Below are 23,996 nucleotides of genomic sequence, written 5' to 3' on the forward strand. Positions count from 1 at the left end.
CTATGACCCTTAGATTTGTCCAATACACAAGAGACAGCTGGTCTCTTCTAAGATAGAGAGGCATCTCTCCCATCTCTACCTGGACTGCTGCCACTGGCGTGGTCTTAGTGCCCCCCAGCATAGCTTCAAACCTTGGTTCTGAATTACATCTAGTTTCTTAAGTGATGTTTTAGCAACAGACCCCATACACTACACCCATAGTCAAATACAGATCTCATCAGCCCTGTATAAATGGCTTTTAAAAGCAGGTCTACTTGCTCCCCATTCAACTCCGCAGACACCTCATCACATTCAACACTTTCTTGCATTTCTCAATATTTTTTTTGTATATGCATTGTCAAAGTTAATCGTTTGTCAAACCACATTCCTAAATATTTGAAGAATTCTACTCTTTCTAAATCTGCCCCAGATAATTTGATTTAACATCTTCATTTGTTTTCTTCCTAGAGGAAAGAATAAAGTCTTTGTTTATCTATTGAGATCCTAAACCCCCCATTGAAGGGCCCATTCTCCGGACTCTGTTCACTGCCTGTTGCATCTTACCCACCACAAAATCTATATTTCTTCCTTTTTTCACATTGCTCCATCATCTGCAAACAATGCCACCCCAACTGAATTTTTTGTATGTCTTTAAAATATCATCAATCATTATTGAAAAATAGTGGACTAACAATACTTCCTTGTAGGACACCATTTTTCCACACTGTATTGCTCATTAATTCTCCATTTTATTTTAATTTGAATTGTTCTATTAGACAAAACCCTTTAATCCATTGGAACATCCGTCCCTTTATTCCCAATATTTTAACCTTTATCAGTATACCTTCTTTCCACAACATATCATATGCCTTCTCAATGTCAAAAAACACTGCCACTACATTTTTTTCTTTGTTCACTTGAGCCTTCCTTATTATATCTTCAAGGCATACAATGGGATCCATGGTGCCTCTACCTTTCCTGAATCCACTTTGATAATGACTCATTAATCCTTTAAGTTTCAACCCAATATAAGCCTGTCATTAATCATCCTTTCCATAGTTTTTTCCCATCTGGGATGTTAATGCAATAGGTCTATAGTTAATTGCTATTTTAGGATCTTTCCCAGATTTCCTAATAGGAATAATTATAGACTCCTTCCATGTTCTAGGAATACAGCCATCTATCCATACTTTATTATATAGACTTAACAAAACTTCCTTCCCTTATCCTTAAGTTCTCCAACATGGAATAGCAGATTTTATCCATCCCTGGAGATGACTTACCTAATTTACTTAATGCCTTATTGAGTTCAGATTTCGTAAATAACACATCCAATACCCTTCTTCGCTATCCTCAATGTCAAACACATTCGCGATATTTTTCAATTGTAACTTCTCTACCTCTTTTTCTTCTTGATTTAAATTCCCTGAGCTGTGCACCTTGGCTAATGTTTTAGCCATAACCTCTACTTTTTTTCCTTATTATTGGTGATCGTTCTTTGCCCCTCAACCAACACTGGGTATCCATATTCCCTTCCATTCCTTTCATTTTTTTTAATCATATTCCAAACTCTCTCCACTGGAGTAGTTAGACCAATAGAGTCACAGAACTTTTTTTTTCAATGATGTTTTTAGCTTGTCTTATTGTTTTCCTAACTATTGCCTGAAATCTTTTATATTGAACTAAATTCTGAAAATTATGTGTTCTTTTTAACTCTTTAAGCGCTCTATTTCTACCTTTAATTGCTTCCTTACATTCTGTAGACCACCATGGCACTATTTTTAGTTAGCGTCTTAGGCTTAGTTTTTGGGATTGATACTCCTGCTGCAACAATTATTCCACTGCCAATTTCATTACACAATTTCTCAATATCTGATTTTTATCAATAGATAGTAACAATTCATCACTTACTTCTCTATACTTACCCCAATCTGCTTTTCTAAAATCCATCTCTCTTCTCTTATGTCATGTTCATTTCTTAATTCCACTCCTATCTGAATTCTAATAGGATAATGATCACTTCCTACTGTGCTTTCCTAACTACCTCCCAGTCACATCTATCTGCAATGGTTTTTGTGACAATGGTTAGATCTATTGCTGACTCTGTACCCCTTGCCACATCTATTCTAGTCCCAGATCCATCATTCAAACATACTAACTCTTTTCTCTTCCATAAATTCTTCGACTACATTTCATTCCCATCATCCCTCTCTCCCCATATTGTACTATGTGCATTAAAATCCCCACCAGATAATTCTCCCTGTCAAAATCCTTCCAAATATCCTCCAGTTGCCTTATCTCCACTTGTCTACATAGGTTATAAAGTTTATAATTGTCACATTATCTTCATTTGTCCATACTTCTGCTAGCAATGTATTCCAAAGTCATTCCCCTCTTTACCTCTCTATACTGAAGTCCCTTTGTATAAAATTACAACTCCTCCTCCTTTACCTATTTCCTATCCCTTCTTATAGAGTCATGCCCCTTTATTACAAAATCCAACCTAGGCACTAGCCAGGTTTCTTATGTCTAAAATAATATTAGGTTTCTCTTGTAAATTTTCAACATATTTTTTTGAATTCTTGGCGTTTGCAATTAAACTCCTAGCATTCCACTGAAGTATAATTAAAACCATTATACAGGCCCCACTCCATGACTGTGATTGTTGTGTTTCATCATTAAGAATATCTCTTACTCTTTCCCAAGGCATTCCCTTTGCATCCAGGTATTTTTCAGCTGACTTTACAATTATTTTAATTCTTTCAGTTCTACTAGTGGTCTGTGCTGAGCAATTGATTATCTCAGCCATGAAGAGCCACAAAATCACCTTCTCACAATCAAAAGCGTATCTTCTTTTAGTTGATCACACTTACACATTCCTTTACATCTTTAGTCCCATCCTTTATTGTTTCTACCCGGTACACCTACACCTCTTGGGACTTTCTTAGTTGCCTCTGCATAGAAACCCCTTGGACTACTTTAATTCGCTGTACCTCCTGCATTCTTTTGTTAGCCTCACAACCTCCATATGCTGCACTATGTTCCTCCTCCACAGTTGCAACATTTTAGTTTTGCCCCTTCTTCACACTTTCCATATTCATGTTCACCACTACATTTGCTACATCTTTGTTTGCCCTTGCATATCGCGCTACATGCCCATATCTTTGACATTTAAAACACCGTGGTGGTGGAGGAATGTAAACCTTGACATCATAGCTCATGTAACCAATCAAGACTTTTCCTGGGAGTTTAGCTTCGTCAAAAGTTAACAGTACTGATAGACTGTCACATATAACTCCATTCCTTCTTGTTTTAAGTAAACTTTGCTTCCCTTACTTTAACATTTTGTATTCCTTCTTTCACTGAATCCACTGACTCACTTAGAGGAATCCCAGAGATCACACCCTAACAAAGTTTTTGTCATATGCCATTGAACACTTCACTTTCGCTGTCCATTTAGTTTATTTGTCTTTATTGCTTTCTGTTGTTGTTCATCACTTTTACATATTACCAGTAAAGAACCATTCCTCAATTGTTTAGCGCTCCTTACCTCCCCAATGTCTTTATGCAGACTTTTTGGTTAGTTGGATTGGACTCCACTTTCGTTAAAAGTAGTCCCCTCTTGTAACAATTTGATAAACACCTTGAACTCATTTTCACTCCTTTTTCACCCGTTTTTTATTTCTTTATCAATGTCACTATAATCTGATTCGTCTCTATCTTTAGTTTTCCGTTTCCTATTGATTACTTTCCACTCATCCAAACTCCCGCGTCCAACATCCATCTCCCCATCCTCACTTCCTGATCCGTAATTTCCTGACCTCTGACCATTCACAGTCCAGTTGTTGCCAACCGCCTGTAGCTCACGCTCAACAGACAAACGTCTACGCTCCTTTCCTCCAGTTGCCGCCATTCCATATCCACAGTACACACTGCCTCCCCCAGCCCACGTAGCTCCTCCAAGATGTGCACACATTTTAAAAAGCGCGGCCAGGCAGCCACCACTGTAGGGGCGGAGTGGAGGCGCGTCATAGACAGTGGAGGTGACGTATTTCCGTTCTGGAGTGGAGCTCCACTCCCCATAGGTCTGCAGCCAGGTGCTCTTGCATTTTTTACGCAGACGCCGTCCGCATATGTTAAGTAGTGATCCAACAATTGGTCATGTTTTTCAAGATCCCCCGCGATTCTGCTACAAAAGAGCATCCAATCTAAGAGACCGCCTCGTACAGTCATATCTCCTGCTCCAAGCCCGCTCGTCTTTTAGTTTAAAATCCCAGGCGGCAACTTCAAGTGTTTTAATTGTGTAACGTGCAACTTTATGCTGACTGAAAAATCGTTTACACATCCAAGCACCCACAGGACGTTCAAAGTAAAATGCAGAATTACCTGCTTAACCTCTTTTGTTGTGTACCTGTTGACGTGCCCTTGTGGGCTATTGTATGTGGGTAAAACAAAACGTCAATTAAAACCAGAATCTGTGAGCATAAGTCGAACATCAGAAAGAATGACCGAAAAATCGCCGGTTGCAAAACATTTTAATTCTGCAGGTCATGATGTTAACTCACTCAGGTTTATGGGCCTGGAGACTGTCAATCAGCCCTAATAGAGGAGGGGGACCGTGAGAACCGCCTTCTACAGAGAGAGACGTGGTATATATTTAACTTGAATACATGCACACCTAATGGAATGAATGAAGACTTATCTTTGACTTGTTTCTTGTAAAAATGTCTTTTGTAAAAGTGCTATTGGTGTAAATGGCCTGTGCATGATGTGATTCTATTAACAGAAGAAGCAATGGACCATTTTAATTGAATTATTGTATGGGATGACACTGCATCACCATTGGTTGATTACGTGGGAGTGTATGTGGGTGTGGGTATAAATAAGTGAGGTTGTATATGTATCCATTTCAGCACACTGAGGAAGGCGCTAAGCCGAAACGCGTCTGTGCAATAAAACACATATATGCAAAGTGCGGTCTTTTTTTTCTGAGTTAACATTTAAGTTTGGCCAAGCACTCTCAAACTGAGTGAAGCCTGCTCCTACCATATACTTTATCTGAGACTGAACTGAGCGGAGCTCCTCCAACATGTCATATGAAGAAGTGGAACGCCTTACTAATGTGAGGGCTAGTACCTTTGTCTACACAGAAGAAGACTCTACGCAAATCCTCTTCCCCCTGACTGCGATGGAATTGCCTAACGACACCTGGGAATCACAATACAACACACTGGAAAATCTTCGTAAGAAAGAACCAAGAGCACTACTCCATGGCAGCGTACTCTCCCAATACTGGCGCAACAAACAAATACCGAGAGGATTACGGATAATGAAGGAACCCACCTTGGGCCGCGATGACCCAGAGTTCTTTTATGGCCAAAGAATCAAGGATGTAAAGGAGGATTTTCTAAATAGGCACTATACCGTAATTATGTATCCAGTTACATGTCTTGCATTATAAGGTTCTTGTTGAGACATGAAAGACTTTTAATTAATGTTCAGACTTTATTTTAAAACAATGCCACACACAGTACAGGACTTTTTTTCAACCAAAGTGACTAATTACGGCTGACCCCAAAGTGAAATGCCCCTGAAATGCCCTTGAAAAAATATCATAAATTACTTTTTTTGGCTAACCAACTGTACATTACTTGTCTTATCCAATGACCTTTAGTCAAGTTAAGGTTTACGTTTTAACACAATGGATGTATAGAAAACAAAACATAATAAGACTCTCTTATCTATATCAAATATATAAGGGGAATTTGGAACACAGGAGTGCTTTATGCAAACTAGACTTTGCTGGGTGCTTCCGTGATGAAAGATTTTTTTTTTTACTTTATATAAAAAACATGAAATAAAGCATTTGTTTGACAGTCTTCACAAAAGATATGTGTTCTAGAAAAATAAAACTACACTGACAAGTACAATCCAATATCCATGAAGTCACATTCACATTTTGTAATAATGAGTAGTCATATGTGGATATAATAATTAACAGAGCAAAGTGGCCTCCCAAGTCTTATGGAACAGCTGGTATGTTCAACTCCTCATCTGGATCAACTGCTCCTTGGGTCCCCGACTTCATCTGCAGCAGGCCTAGGGGTTGAATGAGGAATAATAAACACAAAATGAAAATCATAACCGGTGAAGCTCCTTACTAATGTGTTCTTCCTGATACATGTACTGTAGCTTAGTTAAATGTCATTTTAAAGTAGTACTGTTGACTGTAACTAGAGGGTGAATTTCATGTTTTCTAGAAGGTGAATTGTATGTGTAATCTGTTTCTGGATCTACAGTGTAGCTCTTGATCAGATTTCCACATTGTGAATGTGATACATTTTTCATCTTACACTTTTATCGATTTCCAGACTTTGGTTTGCCTCCTGTAACTTACCCTGGCTCTCCATTGATTTCTCCTTCACTGCAGCTGCTTTGGAGAGGGCGGCTATCTTGCAGACACTGATTCGGTCTCGGTTGCTCCCTCCACCAGAACTGCCGGTGCTACGGATGACCGTCCTGTTGGCAGAGCTGCCCATGGCAGTGCCCATGCTGATCCTGCTGTTTCCAGTGCCAGCACTGCTGATCCTGCCACCACTTCCTGCACTGCTGATTCTATTTCCACTTCCAGCGCTGCTGATTCTATTTCCACTTCCTGCACTGCTGATTCTATTTCCACTTCCTGCGCTGCTTATCCTCCCTCCACTTCCTGAGCTACTGAGCCTCCCTCCACTTCCTGCATAGCTGATTTTATTTCCACTTCCTGCACTGCTAATTCGGTTTCCACTTCCTGCGTAGCTGATTCTATTACCACTTCCTGAGTTGCTGATCCTCCCACCACTTCCTGTGCTGCTGATTCTATTTCCACTTCCTGTGGTGCTGATTCTGCCCGAGCTCACCCCGCTCCCATAGGTGGTGATCTTATCCCCACTGCCTCTGCTTCTGGTGCTGATGGTGTACGGACTATCATTCTCTGAGCTCATGATCCAGACGCCAGTGCCTGCGCTGCTGACCACTCCGGGCTTGGTGGGACTGGAGAAGCCGCCCATCCCTGTACCATAGCCTATTCCAGAGTCCGATCCCACACTGCCAGTGCTATTCAACCTCGTCCGCTGAGACCCTGGACTGCTGTGCACATTTCTGTTAGGACTAATGTTTCTCTGGCGAGTCATTCTCTGCTCACTACCTGAACTGGTGTTTGTGACCTCGACTCTTCCCTCTGTGTGGGTTCGTGCCTGACTAATCCTGGCTTCGCGATGGGAACTGCCAACAATGACTTGACTGCTTCTACCACTATTGCGAGCAACAGCATCCAAGGTTAAGCCCTCAGTACCTCCACCAACAATGGGCAAATCAGTATGTCCTGTGGAAGCTGACTGATTGAGATATGGATTTCTCGATTGAAGGACGCTGGCTGTTTGAGAGTCTTGTCTTGTTGTACTCGCCCCTGACCCTTTGTACATGAGCTCATACCTGTTCTGGGTTCTGTTGGACAACTGATTGTCTCTGTTGTTGATATTCTGCCTATTCACTGCACGTTTCCCAGTAGCTATGTCTTTAACACTGCCACTCTGAGAAGTATTCAACTGAACAGCAGGATCAGGGATGCTCACCTCAGCTATACTCTCGAGAACACGGGTTTCAATTATATTTTCAGTATCTACATTTTGAGGAACTTGTGTCTCCTTGACGCCTTGAACAATGTTTGTCTCAACGACAACCTGAGGAGTAGTCAATAGACTACTGGTACTGGAACTGGTGCTAGTCTCAAAAGCCCTTATTTCGCCTACAGCCTTAGGGACACTCTCAGTGGTTTCAGTACTTTCAGTATTGGTGGTCTCAACAGTGGTTTGCAGAGATGGTGTCTGAGCCATACACTGAACAACGTCAGTCTCAACAGTTCCAGACATGCTACCAGTATTCAGAAGACTTTCACTTGTACCAACTGTAATTCTTGAGGTGTTAACCTCAACACTGCTGTCAGGAGCTGATGTCTCAACTTAGACCTTGTACCAACTCAGTTCTAGTTAGACAGAACATATCTCACTAGACCTTGGACAATTTTAGACTCAATAGCACTTGTAGCAATGCCAGTATTCAGTAGACTTTCCATTGCACTTGTACCAACTACACTTCGAGAAGTCTTAACTTCAACAGTACTTTCAGGAGTCGATGTCTCAACTTGACCTTGGACAATGTTAGACAGAACAGCACTAGTAGCAATGCCAGCATTCAGTAGACTTTCCATAGCACTTGTACCAACTACACTTCGAGAAGTCTTAACTTCAACAGTACTTTCAGGAGCTGATGTCTCAACTTGACCTTGATCAATGTTAGACAGAACAGCACTAGTAGCAATGCCAGCATTCAGTAGACTTTCCATAGCACTTGTACCAACTACAGTTCTAGTAGTCTTAAGTTCAACACTGCTGTCAGGAGATGATATCTCCACTTGACCTTGATCAATGTTAGACTCAACAGCACTAGTAGCAATGCCAGCATTCAGTAGACTTTTCATAGCACTTGTACCAACTACACTTCGAGAGGTCTTAACCTCAACAGTGCTTTCAGGAGCTGATATCTCAACTTGACCTTGATCAATGTTAGACAGAACAGCACTAGTAGCAATGCCAGCATTCAGTAGACTTTCCATAGCACTTGTACCAACTACAGTTCTAGTAGTCTTAAGTTCAACACTGCTGTCAGGAGCTGATATCTCAACTTGACCTTGGACAATGTTAGACTCAATAGCACTTGTAGCAATGCCAGTATTCAGTAGACTTTCCATAGCACTTGTACCAACTACACTTCGAGAAGTCTTAACTTCAACAGTACTTTCAGGAGCTGATGTCTCAACTTGACATTCAGTAGACTTTCCATAGGACAATGTTAGAACAGAACAGCAACTTGACCTTGTGTTAGCAATGCCAGCATTCAGTAGACTTTCCATAGCACTTGTACCAACTACTGTTCTAGTAGTCGCAACCTCAACAATGCTTTCAGGAGCTGATATCTCAATATGACCTTGGACAATGTTAGACTCAACAACACTGGTAGCAGTACCAGTATTCAGTAGACTTCCCATAGCACCAGAAACAACTGCATTTTTAGTGGTCTTTACCTCAACAGTGCTTTCTGGGGCTAATACCTCAATGTCACTTTCTGCAATGTTCATATCTGCCAGATCTTGGGGAGCATTCCACGCCATGACCTTTTCAAAAATGCTAGTCTTTGTTAGTTTTTCAGCTGTGTTCTTTCCTGCTTTAATAACCTGCGTTTCAGCATTAGCCAGGTTTGTTTGTGTCTCTGATACTGACTTAACTTTAATTGATCTCTCTTCAAGCCAAGAATCAGCTGCATTAGTAGTATTCTTAATCTCTACTGTCTTAGTGGTATGAATGCTGATAGTGGCATCTTTTGCATGACCTATTTGGTCTGACAAGCTTTTAGGAACCTGAGATTCTGCGCTAGCCTGACTGTGAGATGTGGTTTTTGCTTGATCAATGTTAGACAGAACAGCACTAGTAGCAATGCCAGCATTCAGTAGACTTTCCATAGCACTTGTACCAACTACACTTCGAGAAGTCTTAACCTCAACAGTACTTTCAGGAGCTGATGTCTCAACTTGACCTTGATCAATGTTAGACAGAACAGCACTAGTAGCAATGCCAGCATTCAGTAGACTTTCCATAGCACTTGTACCAACTACAGTTCTAGTAGTCTTAAGTTCAACACTGCTGTCAGGAGCTGATATCTCAACTTGACCTTGGACAATGTTAGACTCAATAGCACTTGTAGCAATGCCAGTATTCAGTAGACTTTCCATAGCACTTGTACCAACTACACTTCGAGAAGTCTTAACTTCAACAGTACTTTCAGGAGCTGATGTCTCAACTTGATCTTGGACAATGTTAGACAGAACAGCACTAGTAGCTATGCCAGCATTCAGTAGACTTTCCATAGCACTTGTACCAACTACACTTCGGACTTAACTTCAACAGTTTTCAGGAGCTGATGTCTCAACTTGACCTTGATCAATGTTAGACAGAACAGCACTAGTAGCAATGCCAGCATTCAGTAGACTTTCCATAGCACTTGTACCAACTACAGTTCTAGTAGTCGCAACCTCAACAATGCTGTCAGGAGCTGATATCTCAACTTGACCTTGGACAATGTTAGACTCAATAGCACTTGTAGCAATGCCAGTATTCAGTAGACTTTCCATAGCACTTGTACCAACTACACTTCGAGAAGTCTTAACTTCAACAGTACTTTCAGGAGCTGATGTCTCAACTTGACCTTGGACAATGTTAGACAGAACAGCACTAGTAGCAATGCCAGCATTCAGTAGACTTTCCATAGCACTTGTACCAACTACTGTTCTAGTAGTCGCAACCTCAACAATGCTTTCAGGAGCTGATATCTCAACTTGACCATGGACAATGTTAGACTCAATAGCACTTGTAGCAATGCCAGTATCCAGTAGACTTTCCATAGCACTTGTACCAACTACAGTTCTAGTAGTCTTAAGTTCAACACAGCTGTCAGGAGCTGATGTCTCAACTTGACCTTGATCAATGTTAGACAGAACAGCACTAATAGCAATACCAGCATTCAGTAGACTTTCCATAGCACTTGTACCAACTACTGTTCTAGTAGTCGCAACCTCAACAATGCTTTCAGGAGCCGATATCTCAATATGACCTTGGACAATGTTAGACTCAACAACACCGGTAGCAGTACCAGTATTCAGTAGACTTCCCATAGCACTAGAAACAACTGCATTTTTAGTGGTCTTTACCTCAACAGTGCTTTCTGGGGCTAATACCTCAATGTCACTTTCTTCAATGTTCATATCTGCCAGATCTTGGGGAGCATTCCACGCCATGACCTTTTCAAAAATGCTAGTCTTTGTTCGTTTTTCAGCTGTGTTCTTTCCTGCTTTAATAACCTGCGTTTCAGCATTAGCCAGGTTTGTTTGTGACTCTGATACTGACTTAACTTCAACTGATCTCTCTTCAGGCCTAGAATCAGCTGGATTAGCAGTATTCTTAATCTCTACTGTCTTAGTGGTATGAATGCTGATAGTGGCATCTTTTGCATGACCAATTTGGTCTGACAAGCTTTTAGGAACCTGAGATTCTGCGCTAGCCTGACTGTCAACATGACTGATCTGAGATGTGGTTTTTGCTGTGTTATGAAGGTTACTAATGGTAGATCTTTGGACACTAGAGGCACTCTTTGTAAATGTTGGTTGTTCCCTCTCACTGGCAACTGGTTTGTTCTGTTTTGAAATAATTATCTGTTCTTGCACCACCAAAGTGCTAGTTGACCCTTCACCCAGGAAGCGGCTTTGAATGATCTCTCTTCTCGTTTTTTCTGTGCGTCCTTCGGCACTGGAGGAGGAGACCGCTGAACTAGACGTCTGTTTGTGGTCAAGTGAGCCATTTGTTAGAGCACTGTAGGTTGTGGTACTGGCTTTAAAACCGGTGTCGATGCTGGAGGTGTGCTTGGAGGTGACAGCACTGATGTTTGAGCCGGAAACACACTCACTAATGGAAGAGAAAGATAAAATAAGTTTCAACACTTTTTTCTTCTATGTAAAAAGTAAATTTAAACATTGACCATGTAAAAAAACAATTGGCACCATATCTGTGTCCTTACCTGATGCCCTCTCCATCCAGGATCTTCCTATATTGTGCAATCTCTAGTTCCAGGTGAGTCTTGATGTCAAGTAGCTGCTGATATAATGTCCCCTGCTGGTTGATGTCTGAGCGAAGCCTTCGAAGCTCATCTTCCAGGCTGTTCACCCTCATCTGATACTGAAGGAGGCACTGGCTATACCTGGTTGTCATCTCCATCTTGTTTTGCTCTAGGAACGACATCTGTTGGGGGGTGTAATCCGAAGAGAAATGGGAGATGCAGCTGAAGATTAGGAATTATGATCCTAAGACTCAGGGCACACTCCCCCACTTACGACTGTTACTGTAACCAGTCAAAAAAAGGCAACAGAAAAGAAAACAGCTTTTTGCAACTTTGCAACTTTGTGAAAATGAAAAAAGGCGAACGAAAGTACGAACATGAATGGTGAATGATATTCCCTTGTACCCAAATACATTTACAGGAGAAGCCTCAATCACAATCATGATGGCAAGCAACATTGTTAGACTACTCCTGATGGTAACCAGACCAAAGTAAATGTAAGTCAGGTTTGTAGACCAAGTATACTTGCGTATACAAGGAATTTGGTCTCTAGATTTATCCCATCCGTGAATTAGTGAACAAAGAGAGCACACAGTGAGCACAGTGAGTTGAAGCACACATGAACCCAAAGCAGTGAGCTGCCTTGCTACAGCGGCACTCGGGGAGCAATGAGGGGTTAGGTGCCTTGCTCAAGGGCATTTCAGCCGTTCCCACTGATCGGGGATCGAACTGGCAACCCTTCGGTTCCAAGCCCGAAGCCCTAACCAAGACAACAATGCATTTCAACACCAACATATCAGGTTTAACTTGTGTAAAGCAGACGTTTTTTGAGTTCATAGTTGCGTTGCATAGTTTCTGAAATGTCCTCGAGGTCAGACACCCAACTTTGCTGTAAAGGACAGTTATACAACATGGGTCCCTGGAGAAGTGATTTATGACATTTTACCTGAGAGTGCAGTTGTTGAAGCTCAATGGATAGATTCTGGAAAGTTTGCTTGAGCTCGCACAGACCCGTTGTGCTGGATTCAGTCTCTGTCGAGTTGTGTGTCTCTTGGGCCTGAAGCTCACTCATCTTCAAAGACAATTCAATTCAAATAAATTACACTCTGCATACATGCATCTTGTGAAACACGCATTGAGGCATACTGTAATCACACACTTGACTCAAACCCAAAGCCTAAGGCATGGGAGGGGAGCATATACCAAAAGGGCAAAACCCCATGGGAGCTAGTTGCAGGCACATCTCTAGTCATCAATTAAAGATTTGCACAATACACAGCAATGTATTCATTAGCTTCCACTTACTTAACCTTTACTATGTCCTTAATAACAGTGCTTAAATTGGACCTGAATATTCTTCAGATTTGTTTTTGTTTCAAATAAAGACTTAAAATTATGACAAACACAGGAAAGTTTAATTAATCATTAATCACGTTTGTAATTCATCTCTAATACTTCCCCCTACTAAAACCTTTACATGCAGGCTTGTGAATCATTCACATTCCAAATCATGCAACATTTCAAAAATACCCTTTAGTGTTGATTTGTTTTAGCCCCGACCCACCTTCTTATCAAACCATTTCTCGACCTCCCGTTGGTTTTTCTGGACCACAGCCATACACTGCTCTCTGATGTGATGAAGCTCCTGAATCAGATCCGCAGACTCTTTGGTGGCTAGTTCCACATTCACAGAACCAGATTCCAGTGAGCGGACCTCAAGAAGTCTCTGTGAAGAGGAAATAAGCGTAGGGTAATAAGACTATAACAAGGAAAATAAATATGATGAACATGTGGGTTGTTACAGTACAGTCTTAAAGGGTATGTGCATGTGCTCTGATACACTACACTAGCTAGCACATAGCACAAACAATAGGCTGTATGCACGACTCCATTTTGGATTTGCTTATACTGGCCAATCAACTTCCTGTTATGCTGTACACAGTAGGCTATGACAGAAAAAGCCAGATTACTGGCCTGTCAGTTTTAATATAGTAGGCTATTGCTAGTTGAACAAAATAGCTAAAGTTATCTAATCAGTTGCTTGGTTAAGGTTAAGCACATTTGAAAGCCTTTTCCCATGCTGGAGGGAGTGGCACACAATATTTTCACAAAGTCTGTCTACATTACCGTGAGACATGGTCTTGAAGACAATGACTATATAAAAATGCCATATCTGCCAATGTATTATTGTAAACAGGAAGTTGATATGCCACTATAAGCGAATCCAAAATGGAGTTGTGTATAGAGTGCATAACATAAGCTATTGCAAACAATATCACATGCCAGCTTTCCCAGCTTCATGTCTCTAGTTGGCCCCATGGAGGGGACAGATGTTGTATGCTAGTGTGGAACAAAGAATGTAATCACAGGTTCCTTGGGTGTGGTCCATTAAAAGGCCCAAGTTAGGCTCTGATCCGGCAGAAAGAGAGAGAAAGTCAGAGAGAGAGAGAGAGAGAGAGAAAGAAAGACAGAGAGAGAGTCCGAGAAAGATAGAGAAAAGAGAGAGAGAGCTACGGAGAATGGGAATCTCACATCCTGGTGCTCTGTACTCAGGTAGGCCAGCTCCTCTTCTTTCTGACTGAGCTCAAACTCCAGCTCGGCATTCTGGGCCTCTCCATCTCTCTGGAGCGCCTGCAGCAGGTGGACCTCCATCTCAGAGGACAGGCACATCTTCGCCTCCTCATCAGTCCTGCAGAGGACACGTAGAGGGATGGGTGAGTGTCTACGTCTGTATGTTACTCTGTTTATACATGATTTTGAATGAAGTTTGTGAAATAGAAAATCCTTTGTCTGCGTGTTTGTGCACTAGAGTGTATGAGTGCACTAACTTGATTTGATAGTCTTGAGTTTCAAACTGGGCATGTTGAATCTGCAGATTTAACTTCGTAATTGCACAGAAGTAGTCAGTGATCTGTACCAGGAGAGAGAGAGACAGAGAAAGAGAGAGAGGGAGAGTAATCACATGGTTTAATTTCACAAATGATGACAAAGCCAACCATACCACCCACAGCAACAGCAACAATTAATAGCAGACACTTACCATTTAAAAGTAGTAATATAATGGTTACTATGTAGAAAAGGAAAAGTCAGGGCCGTCCAATATATGAAACCACGTTATATTGCAAATGCATAAACCAGTCAAGTTTTTGTGAACAGTTTTTGTTTTTTTCGATAAGTCATTCCAATCTGACTGTCCATTACCCTGCACTTATCGGATTGAATCAAGGTAAACATACATAGCAGGTGCTTTTATCCAAAATAATTTACATTACATTATAATGTATCACATCACATACACTTAAAAAAATGATGCATTTTTCTTACTTAAAATGATTTAAATAAAAAAATTAAGGGGGTAGTTGGTAAATTGTTGCCATATGGCAACAATGCGCAACGGTGGAAAATGCTGTAAAATCCATTTTTTTCTTTAAAAACGTATTTTTATTTAATTGCAAGTCTTTTCAAATATGAACTAAATTAAGGTTGACTTAGTTATGCTCTGATACATCTAGTTTTATACCTAACATAATACAAATTCATCTGTATTTTGGGCAATAAAGTGATAATATCATGGTAATGAAGATAAATAACCTTGTTTTTGATCAAAACCAAAGTTTATATGAAATAAAGTCATCATTTAGATGACTATGTTTCATTATGATGACTTTCATTTCCCATATTCATAGGGTTCTATCGCAGTCAGAGGACATGTTCAACTGCACTGAGACTGCACCGTCACAGAGCCCTCCCCTTCAGAAAGCATGCAAATCCATGCCGCACACACAGAGAGACACAGCTATCCTTCACATAATCCCCCTGACACACTTCTCCTGCCCTGTAAACTCATGCTTCATCCATATCTGGGGTCCCACACACAAGGATCAACCTAACCTAGGGGTCCTAGGTGTGGTTTTTATACTACAGGCACACACTGGGCATGCATTGGATGGCTCCATAGCAAGCCAGCCCACTTCTTATACCATGTATATGAGAGAAGGATCACCCCTTTTGCCCTTGAATTTGGGCCTGTGAAGTACTAAAACTGTAGCCATAGAGCTAGAGTGGGTGACTGCAGCCGCTATCCACTATACTTATCAATGTTATTCTCCTTCTGCATTGTAGCTAATCCTGACACTTCATTGGCTATTATCTTTACCAAAATCCCAAACAGAAATGATGAAAAAAGCATGTAGTTGACTGTGTAGTGAACAATAACACAAAATACATCTTATCGCTCCAGTCACTATAATATCTGGACCTTGTTCCACGGATAAGTTGCAAATTGGTAAACATTTACAATATAATACTCCAATATGTCTGGAATTACAAATAAAGTGTAAACAATGTTTTTTTTTTTGCTTTAAAATATTGTCAAAAGTTGTAATATTGTATTCCTATGATGTCATTCAGTAATATTGTAATCCTATGATGTCATTCAGTTGAATGGGCATAAAAAGGTTCCATAACTGCATGCTGTTGCCATATGGCAACAATTATATTTTGCCAATTTACAAAATACTCATTATATATAAATTTGTTTTAATGATAAATTGTTCATGTTTACATAGTCCAGATAGTGGTCATAGAGGTACGTCTCTATAGAAATGTGAAGTACTAACAACATCTCCTAGTCATGTGACAAAACAATTATTTTTTCATACAAAAAATTAAAGTCCTCTTCTTCACTTTTAAATAATAAAATATAGGTTTTGTGTTACTACCAATTAGAAACACTAAGATATATTAACTGTTGCCACATGGCAACAACATGCAGTAGAGGGATAACAGTTAACGTTATGTCAGCATTTGGTAAAACGCTCAAAAGAATGAACAACAACAAATTCCAAAGGAGAGGTGTGGCCTTGAATGATGCCCAACAAAATGTCATGGGGATTTAAGTAGTGTTTTCTTCCTGTGACACATGAAGTTGCCTGATGGGCTGCTTTAATCTGGGTGTGGGATGTGCCCAGCCCTGACTTGCAATCTGCTGTTGGGTGTTAGGCTACTGACCTATATCAGTTATCTTCCACATCAGTGATCTCAGGTTCTACAAGTTTTGAAATGCCATATCAGAGGGTTAAAATGTAGGGGATATTTGCATTGTCACATGACTGTCTGGTACATTTTTTTACACTGCCTGTTACTGATGTTGTTACATTTCACAGTATTTCCATGATTTTCTAGACTTTGACAGCTGAGAGTTTGACAGCTTAACATGTTCATGTGTAAAGTAAATCGGTTGAAGTCATCCAGAGACAGACAGGGGCTACCTGCTGGCGAAGCTCAGTGATGGTTTGAAACTTCGCTGTGAATTCTCGGTGCTCCCCAGGCGCCTTCTTGTTGACATACTCCTGGATCTGATGTTCAAGTTTCTGGTTTGATGCCTCTAACTCGGACACCTTTTTAAGAACACACACACACACACACACACACACACACACACACAAAGATGAATTGAAAGGGGTCATTTAGTTTGGGTTGTCTGTCTGGTAAAACTCATTGTAACCTGCTGACTGTTCTCTAACTTTTCTGTTAACTAAACAGCTTTTTTAACATTTAAAAGGTCAACATTTTACTTTTAGCATAACCTAATGCAAACCAAGGACTGACGCTACCAACTTTATGATTATCACTTTATCATTACGACAGTCTTACACAATAGTCTCATCTTTCTCCAGTCCGGTTCTTACCTTGTACAAGTATGAGGCAAGGCGCTCGTTCAGATTTTGCATGGAGTCTTTTCCTTCGCTCTCCGGAGAGAACTGACGCACAGACGGAATGTAAGGACGAGCGGAATGGAAAGGGCCGCCCGCAGTGTACCTGTAACGTCGCGACCACCATCCCTGTGAAGAAATGTGACCGCTTTGCCAGAGCTGGTTAAGAAACATGCCGCTGCTCGCACGCAGCGATTTTTGCTGCTCGGAGCAACTGAAGCGGTTCGGGGAACTACCAGTTATAGCGGAGTGGTGATGCTCCTGCCCACGATGTCACCAGCAATCAAGACTGGGTCGTCACAAGGCGTAGAAAAAAACCTGATAGGTCTAGGTTGAAATGTGTCACCAAACCAACCCAAAGATAATCTCTTGCAAAGCCGGTTCAGCTGACATATATTTTGAAGTTCAACGATCTATTAAAACCATTGCCATTTAAATATGCACGCAACCTGACATATTCCCCAGCATTTGCGCGCATTCAAAACATTTGGAGTCACCTGCACAAAACATCTCAACCAGGAATGTCAGTAAACACTTAGGATGTAGCCTACATAGAAATTTCCACAGATAGAGTGAAACTCTGCTTTCAGCAAGTGGAATAATTCTTGTACGCGTGCCATGCAATACGATTTTATTTTTTTTTTTAAAAAGCGTTAGACTGGGCTACATAATGTAACGCCAATGTGTCTCATACATTGTTTTGAGGAAAAGTTAAATCACAGTGGTAAAGGTCTAGTTCCACTTAATCAATATGATTTTTTTGTCAGAATTTAATGCTGGATAATTACATCACATGGTTCATAATTAGTCAGTTAACATCATACATCAGAAATAAAACTACATCACCTTTCTTTGATCGATTTCTTTTCTAAGGATGGTATGGAGAAACGTGATAAACGATAAAAAAAAAAAATACATTTTATTTATTTATTTTTAAATTGAGGTCCATCTAGAGCAGTGTTTCTCAGTATTGCTCAATATTGCAAACAACTCAAGTATATTATATTTTACCACATCTACTCGCGGACCACACTTTGAGAAACACTTATTTAGAGAGGATCTAGACAGGCTGAATAACACAAAGCGGTCAGATATTGGCCTACATGTTAATATAATATTATACATTGGCTTTACATGTTAATATAATAATATTCATAAGCCTCAAGACCATTTTGACATACAGTGATTTGAGGATTATGTTAAACATGCATGTAAAGACCTACATGTAAAAAACCTGTGTGTTTAAAAGGCATTATGTTACAGCTCCCAACAAACAATCCCTGGCCATGTGCATGCATATATCATAGTTAGTAAAATAGTCCTCTAAACATACAGAAAAACTAGCAATCATTCACATTTACCTCAACAAGTAAAACCCTTTCTCTATTTCCATAGAGAAAATGTAGGCCTAATATATGCATGTATACACAGTTCAGTTAGCCAGTCAGTCAGTAATAATGTGAATGAGTTTAACGACTGTCAGACCTAATAAGCATTTGTTCACATGTGGATGAAGCGGTGGTTTGAGTCTTCGGTTTATAGCTTGATATGCTCGATGACCGTCGACTTCAAGGCAGCACTGCGACCGTCGACTTCGGCACCTAACCCTAAGCTTAACCCTAACCCTAACCTAACCCTAGTGCCTTCCTGCAACGCTGCCTGGAAGACGACATGGGGGCTTGATACATCATTGTGCCAGTTTATATGACATGACACGGCAGCTATGCAATGGCCACACCTGTGGCTTTTCTATTTGTCTTCCGTTCACAAGGGCAGAGTTAGCTCTAATCTCTTATAATTGTTTTGAAATGTCACCCCGTGCAGTGTGACCTTTAGAAGAGGGACGTGCTGTTAGTCAAGAGTCCTGTTCCCATCTTCAGCTTGAACTTAATCACCTTTTTCATTTGTGTTTTCATGACTTTTTCAGAGCTGAGAGTAAACAAACACAGATTAAAGGAACAGTGATTCTGGTCAAAGGGCTAAAAGGATGTGAGCTCACACCATTCCTTGCCTCTGAGTAACGTATGTTTCATTTCAATTGGAATAGTGTATGACCACTTTGCTTGTTTCCCATTTACAGAAGAGGAGAGGATATAGCCTATGATTATAACCTTTATTGTTTACAGAAGAGGAGAAGATATAGCCTATGATTATAACCTTTATTGTTTACAGAAGAGGATAGGATAGGATATTGCATAAGATTAACCTTTATTTTCTATCTATTATTTACTGTTACTGTGGTAGTTCACCCCTTATTGTGGTCATTGAATTCTTTCAGGGCACTCAGAGGAGCACAGCGTCACTACTGTAGACACATCTGGTCCACATGCACATACATTCAAACTACAGTTGGCATTCACATTCATAACTAACAGACATTTATCTTTTCATTGTCATATTCCCTCCAGCAACCACACATGCTCTCCAAATGCTCCCCTCCACCCAGACATCCCCGGCATAGTGTTGCAAAGTTGTCGCTTTGGGGCACACATACAGACAGGGGCATAAGAAGCAATCTACTGATTTTGGACAACATTGGAATCAAGGACTTTAAATAGAAAAGGGGTAATGGCTATACACACCTCCAAGTTCTCCAGAGGGGTAGACTATGACACAAGGCAAATGGAGTGATGAGAGTTCTCCAGAGGGGTTGACTACGACACAAGGCAAATGGAGTAGAGGGGTTGACTACGACACAAGGCAAATGGAGTGATGAGAGTTCTCCAGAGGGGTAGACTACGACACAAGGCAAATGGAGTGATGAGAGTTCTCCAGAGGGGTTGACTACGACACAAGGCAAATGGAGTGATGAGCCTGTAACCAGGTGTGTTCTAATTGGGGAAGCAGAGCCAACAGGTCGTGGCTCTATGCCTTGTTGCTTGGATTAAAGATAATAATTGACCATGTTTACACAACAACATTCACATGTAACTTCATATTCTTAAAATAGTCTGAAGTTATAAGTTTAAAAAGACTGCTGGAACTTTTGCCTCTGTTTGTCAAATTTGAATGGACTTCAGGCTTTATGCTTAACATACAGCTAATCACGCTTCATAGAGCACCCCCAAGGAGTTCCAGTCTTTGAATGCTCCCCCTCCCCTTCTTACATGATGAGATGAATGCTCCCCTCCCCTTCTTCCATGACGAGATGAATGAATCCCTGCACTATAACCATGTCTGCTTGGGGTGCTCCTTTAGGGGGTGCACTCCCAGTAGGGGGTGTTCTTAGCATCAACGATGAAAGCAATAATTGAATGAAGGCAGCGACAATACCTCACAGAAGTGGATTTACATCTTTGTGAGAAACACATCAGGCCAATCCACCCTGGACTCGTGGGTGCCTCGGACACAGGAAGTAGCTCTAGAAATTAGGCTAAACCCAAGTGTGTAAGCAGATGTCATCACTGCCTCTCTTCAAGGCGTAGTTCTTAATCCTGGTGAATGACGGCTGGTTTTTGAACTCAATATCCAATCAAATATCTCCTTCCGTCCAGTGCATATATAAACAATGTTACTGATTGGCTGGATTATTACCAGCAGCCAATTTGTTTCATTTAGAGAGCCATGACTACACAAACACCTTGATTTTACTATGATTTTTTAGAGCGCACACACACAGACCTGACAGTATTGGATTAGAATTGAGGACTACACATGTAAGGTGACCAGAGGTTAACTTTACTCTGTCTTCAGCTCTGTACCTGTTGGTCATCATTACATATGCTCAAGCTGTCACCGTGCCGTCAATGTATGGAAAGGAAACCTAAGGACACATATTTGGGCAGGCATCTACCAATGACTCCCCTTGCTTCATCTGAATTGAACAGTGTTCAGTGTTCAGTGAAGAGGAAATAAACTAACTCATGCTTAATGCAGAGAACAAGAACAACATGGCATTAGGTTAGTGGCATGTGTATGAATAAGGAACAAAAGTGCAACCTAAAAGTTTTTCTGGACAATTTTAAAAGCAAAGCAAAAATGACACGATGAAACGAGAAGGGTGCCACAGACAAGCCTGTACTTTGTTCTGGGGAAGGTAAGACCGGATTTTACACATACGTGCGCGTTAAATGTCAAACAGCACCAGAGGCATTAGGCTCAGCTCTCTTTTCCTTACTCTAAATGCCACTTTCTCACATGTCGAAACCGGGGCTGAGGGAACTGAAGAATGGCTGGCCTTGGCATAAACTTGTTCCAACTCCTGACTGTGGATTTGCAAAGAGCCCTCTCTGCTCAGTTAAAGGTCAAATACAAGAGGATTGGTCCCTATTAACAGTTCTTAGGAGCTGCTTTAGTTCAAACTGATAACTGCCTGTCTATGATCTGCATATAAATGCAAAGGTTCGGAGCGGCTCTTGAAGCATACAGCATGCGTATATCAGCCATAATCACCATCAGATTGTGAAAGTGAAATTCCCCTTTTTTAGGAGTTAAAAGACTCAGGGCGTTGGTGAGGGATAACAGAATGCAAAGCTAAAACTAAAACACACTAAAGAGGAGGAAAGAGGCATTTTAATGTCAAACTAACCAACTAAATATCTAACTACCAGCCAACTGATTTGCAGTACCGGTATGTTGGTGATATTTTTGGAAAAATATTTAAAAACTACTTCATTTCTGAAGCATAAAGTAGTATTGTGAATAGCCTGAATGTCTATGACATGGGTTTAGATTAGATTAGATTAGATTCAACTTTACTGTCGTCGCGCAGTTTGCGTCTAACTAGAAGTGCAAAAAATTTATAAATATAAGTATAAGTATACTTTTTTGATCCCGTGAGGGAAATTTGGTCTCTGCATTTATCCCAATCCTTGAATAAGTGAAACACACTCAGCACACAGTGAACACACAGTGAGGTGAAGCACACACTAATCCCGGCACAGTGAGCAACAGTGGCGCTCGGGGAGCAGTGAGGGGTTAGGTGCCTATATGTGCAATGTGATACAAAGTATAGACAGGTGATGCATAGACAGGACAAAATATATTGTGCAGTGTAGATAGTAGTATACTGTTGGTTTTGTGACAGAATCACGTTTCTGTCATGTTTACAATATTTAATCTACCCAAATATGTTTATTTACTTATTTTCACTACATCACACTTTTATTATATATTACTTCCTCACCATTGTCACTTGAAGTAGGGGAGAACCGGGATGAATGAAACACTTCTTAATTAAATGTAATTTACAAAGACATCGTAAAACACTGAAAGTTAATATTTTGTCTCTAGCAACCTACATCTATCCTCTGTCAAATACAGTTGCATCTACAGCTCTGAACAAAACCGTTCAAGAGTTATTTAAGGAGAAGTCGAACGTGTGTTTTGTTTCATTCGTCCCTCCTGGCTGGGACAAATGAAACAGCATGGGGGACGAATGAAACATACAGCTTAAATTATGTAAACTTCCCACAATTTCAATATTTGACAACATATCATGAATAGTACTTCAAGTAGGTGTTATTTTAGATAGATTGCTGCTGGGCTATATGTCTTGGTTCATGTCTGTTAACAACTCATTGATGTCATGGTAAAGCGCTTATCTCGCGATTATGGAAATAGCATGCACTATGCAATTAATATAGCTAGAACAATGCATGTTTCGAATTATATAATGTTTCTATAGTACAAAATGTTATTTCACTCTGTTTTTACCTGGTTAAAGCCACCACACATCCAAATAAGTGCCCTTCATGACCAACAGGTCTCCATAGGTTAACATGGCAAAACTCGACCCCCTACCTGATAGCCCCAAATATATTTGCATCTTTCTAAAACTGCTTTTCCATGTCTCACCTGCATAAAATATAGTATAAACACAGATATGTGTGCATTAACTTAGAATAAATGGGGTTTACTGCCTGGTCGGGACAAATGAAACAGGTGTTTCAATCGTCCCGCCATAGACATCTAGCATTATAGGCTGTTTTGCATCCATTACAAACAAACATGCAATGTGAACGTCTGGGATTGGGGAGAGCACTAAATGCTCTAGGGCAATTCCATGCAAAACTGTCACGTCCATAACGCCAACTAAATACCATGGCATTGTGTTGGCGTTATGGACGTGACAGTTTTGCGTGGAATTGCCCTCTACTGAATAAGCATGAAGTCAACCCTTTAAATGAAAAACACTCTTTAATAATCAAAAAAATAAACCGCTAATGAAGTAAACTTGTGACCATCAAAAATCGTTTATCGCCTGTAACTCTGTGATACCAGGACGTAACAGGAAGGCATTTGACTGAGCAACGGAGGTTAAAGGAGAATTCCGGTGTGATATTGACCTAAAGTGTATTGAAACATGATACCGAGTGTGAACGTATGTCTCATAGCCCATCTTGGCTTGTCCCCTGCACTCCAAAATCTGGCGCTAGTTAGCCGATGCTACCAACAACTTTTTCAATAGTGGTGCTTCAGCATCGGGCTAGCCATGCAAATAAATCACTGTTTTACATCCATTTACGAGGCTCAATGTATCTCCACACTTCATTGGTAGACTTCCGAGGGCCCTGACATTTAAAACGAGACATTGAGAACTTTGAAAAAGCACTGGTAGTTTACTTACAAGACGATTTATACAGACAGTATCTTCACGAA

The 23,996-nt window shown here is 40.6% G+C and overlaps 2 protein-coding genes across 2 annotated transcripts; both read right to left on the minus strand.

The window, feature by feature from the left end:
- Positions 1 to 5,574: 5,574 nt before the first annotated feature.
- On the minus strand, positions 5,575 to 7,974 carry LOC125296628 (cell wall protein IFF6-like). The gene is made up of 2 exons (XM_048246641.1): positions 6,377 to 7,974; positions 5,575 to 6,078 (listed from the first exon to the last, which is right to left on the minus strand). The coding sequence occupies exons 1-2, from the start codon at positions 7,887 to 7,889 to the stop codon at positions 6,002 to 6,004; spliced, it is 1,590 nt and encodes a 529-aa protein (XP_048102598.1). The 5' UTR covers positions 7,890 to 7,974; the 3' UTR covers positions 5,575 to 6,001.
- Positions 7,975 to 9,973: 1,999 nt separating this feature from the next.
- Positions 9,974 to 17,613, minus strand: LOC125295926 (neurofilament light polypeptide-like). Its single transcript, XM_048245508.1, has 8 exons — positions 17,373 to 17,613; positions 16,953 to 17,081; positions 14,511 to 14,593; positions 14,215 to 14,371; positions 13,247 to 13,408; positions 12,629 to 12,754; positions 11,644 to 11,864; positions 9,974 to 11,531 (listed from the first exon to the last, which is right to left on the minus strand). Exons 1-8 carry the CDS (start codon positions 17,568 to 17,570, stop codon positions 9,974 to 9,976), a joined length of 2,634 nt encoding a protein of 877 aa, XP_048101465.1. The 5' UTR covers positions 17,571 to 17,613.
- Positions 17,614 to 23,996: the final 6,383 nt, after the last annotated feature.

The sequence above is a fragment of the Alosa alosa genome, chromosome 6, assembly GCF_017589495.1.
Source record: "Alosa alosa isolate M-15738 ecotype Scorff River chromosome 6, AALO_Geno_1.1, whole genome shotgun sequence".
In the NCBI taxonomy this organism is placed as follows: domain Eukaryota; kingdom Metazoa; phylum Chordata; class Actinopteri; order Clupeiformes; family Clupeidae; genus Alosa; species Alosa alosa.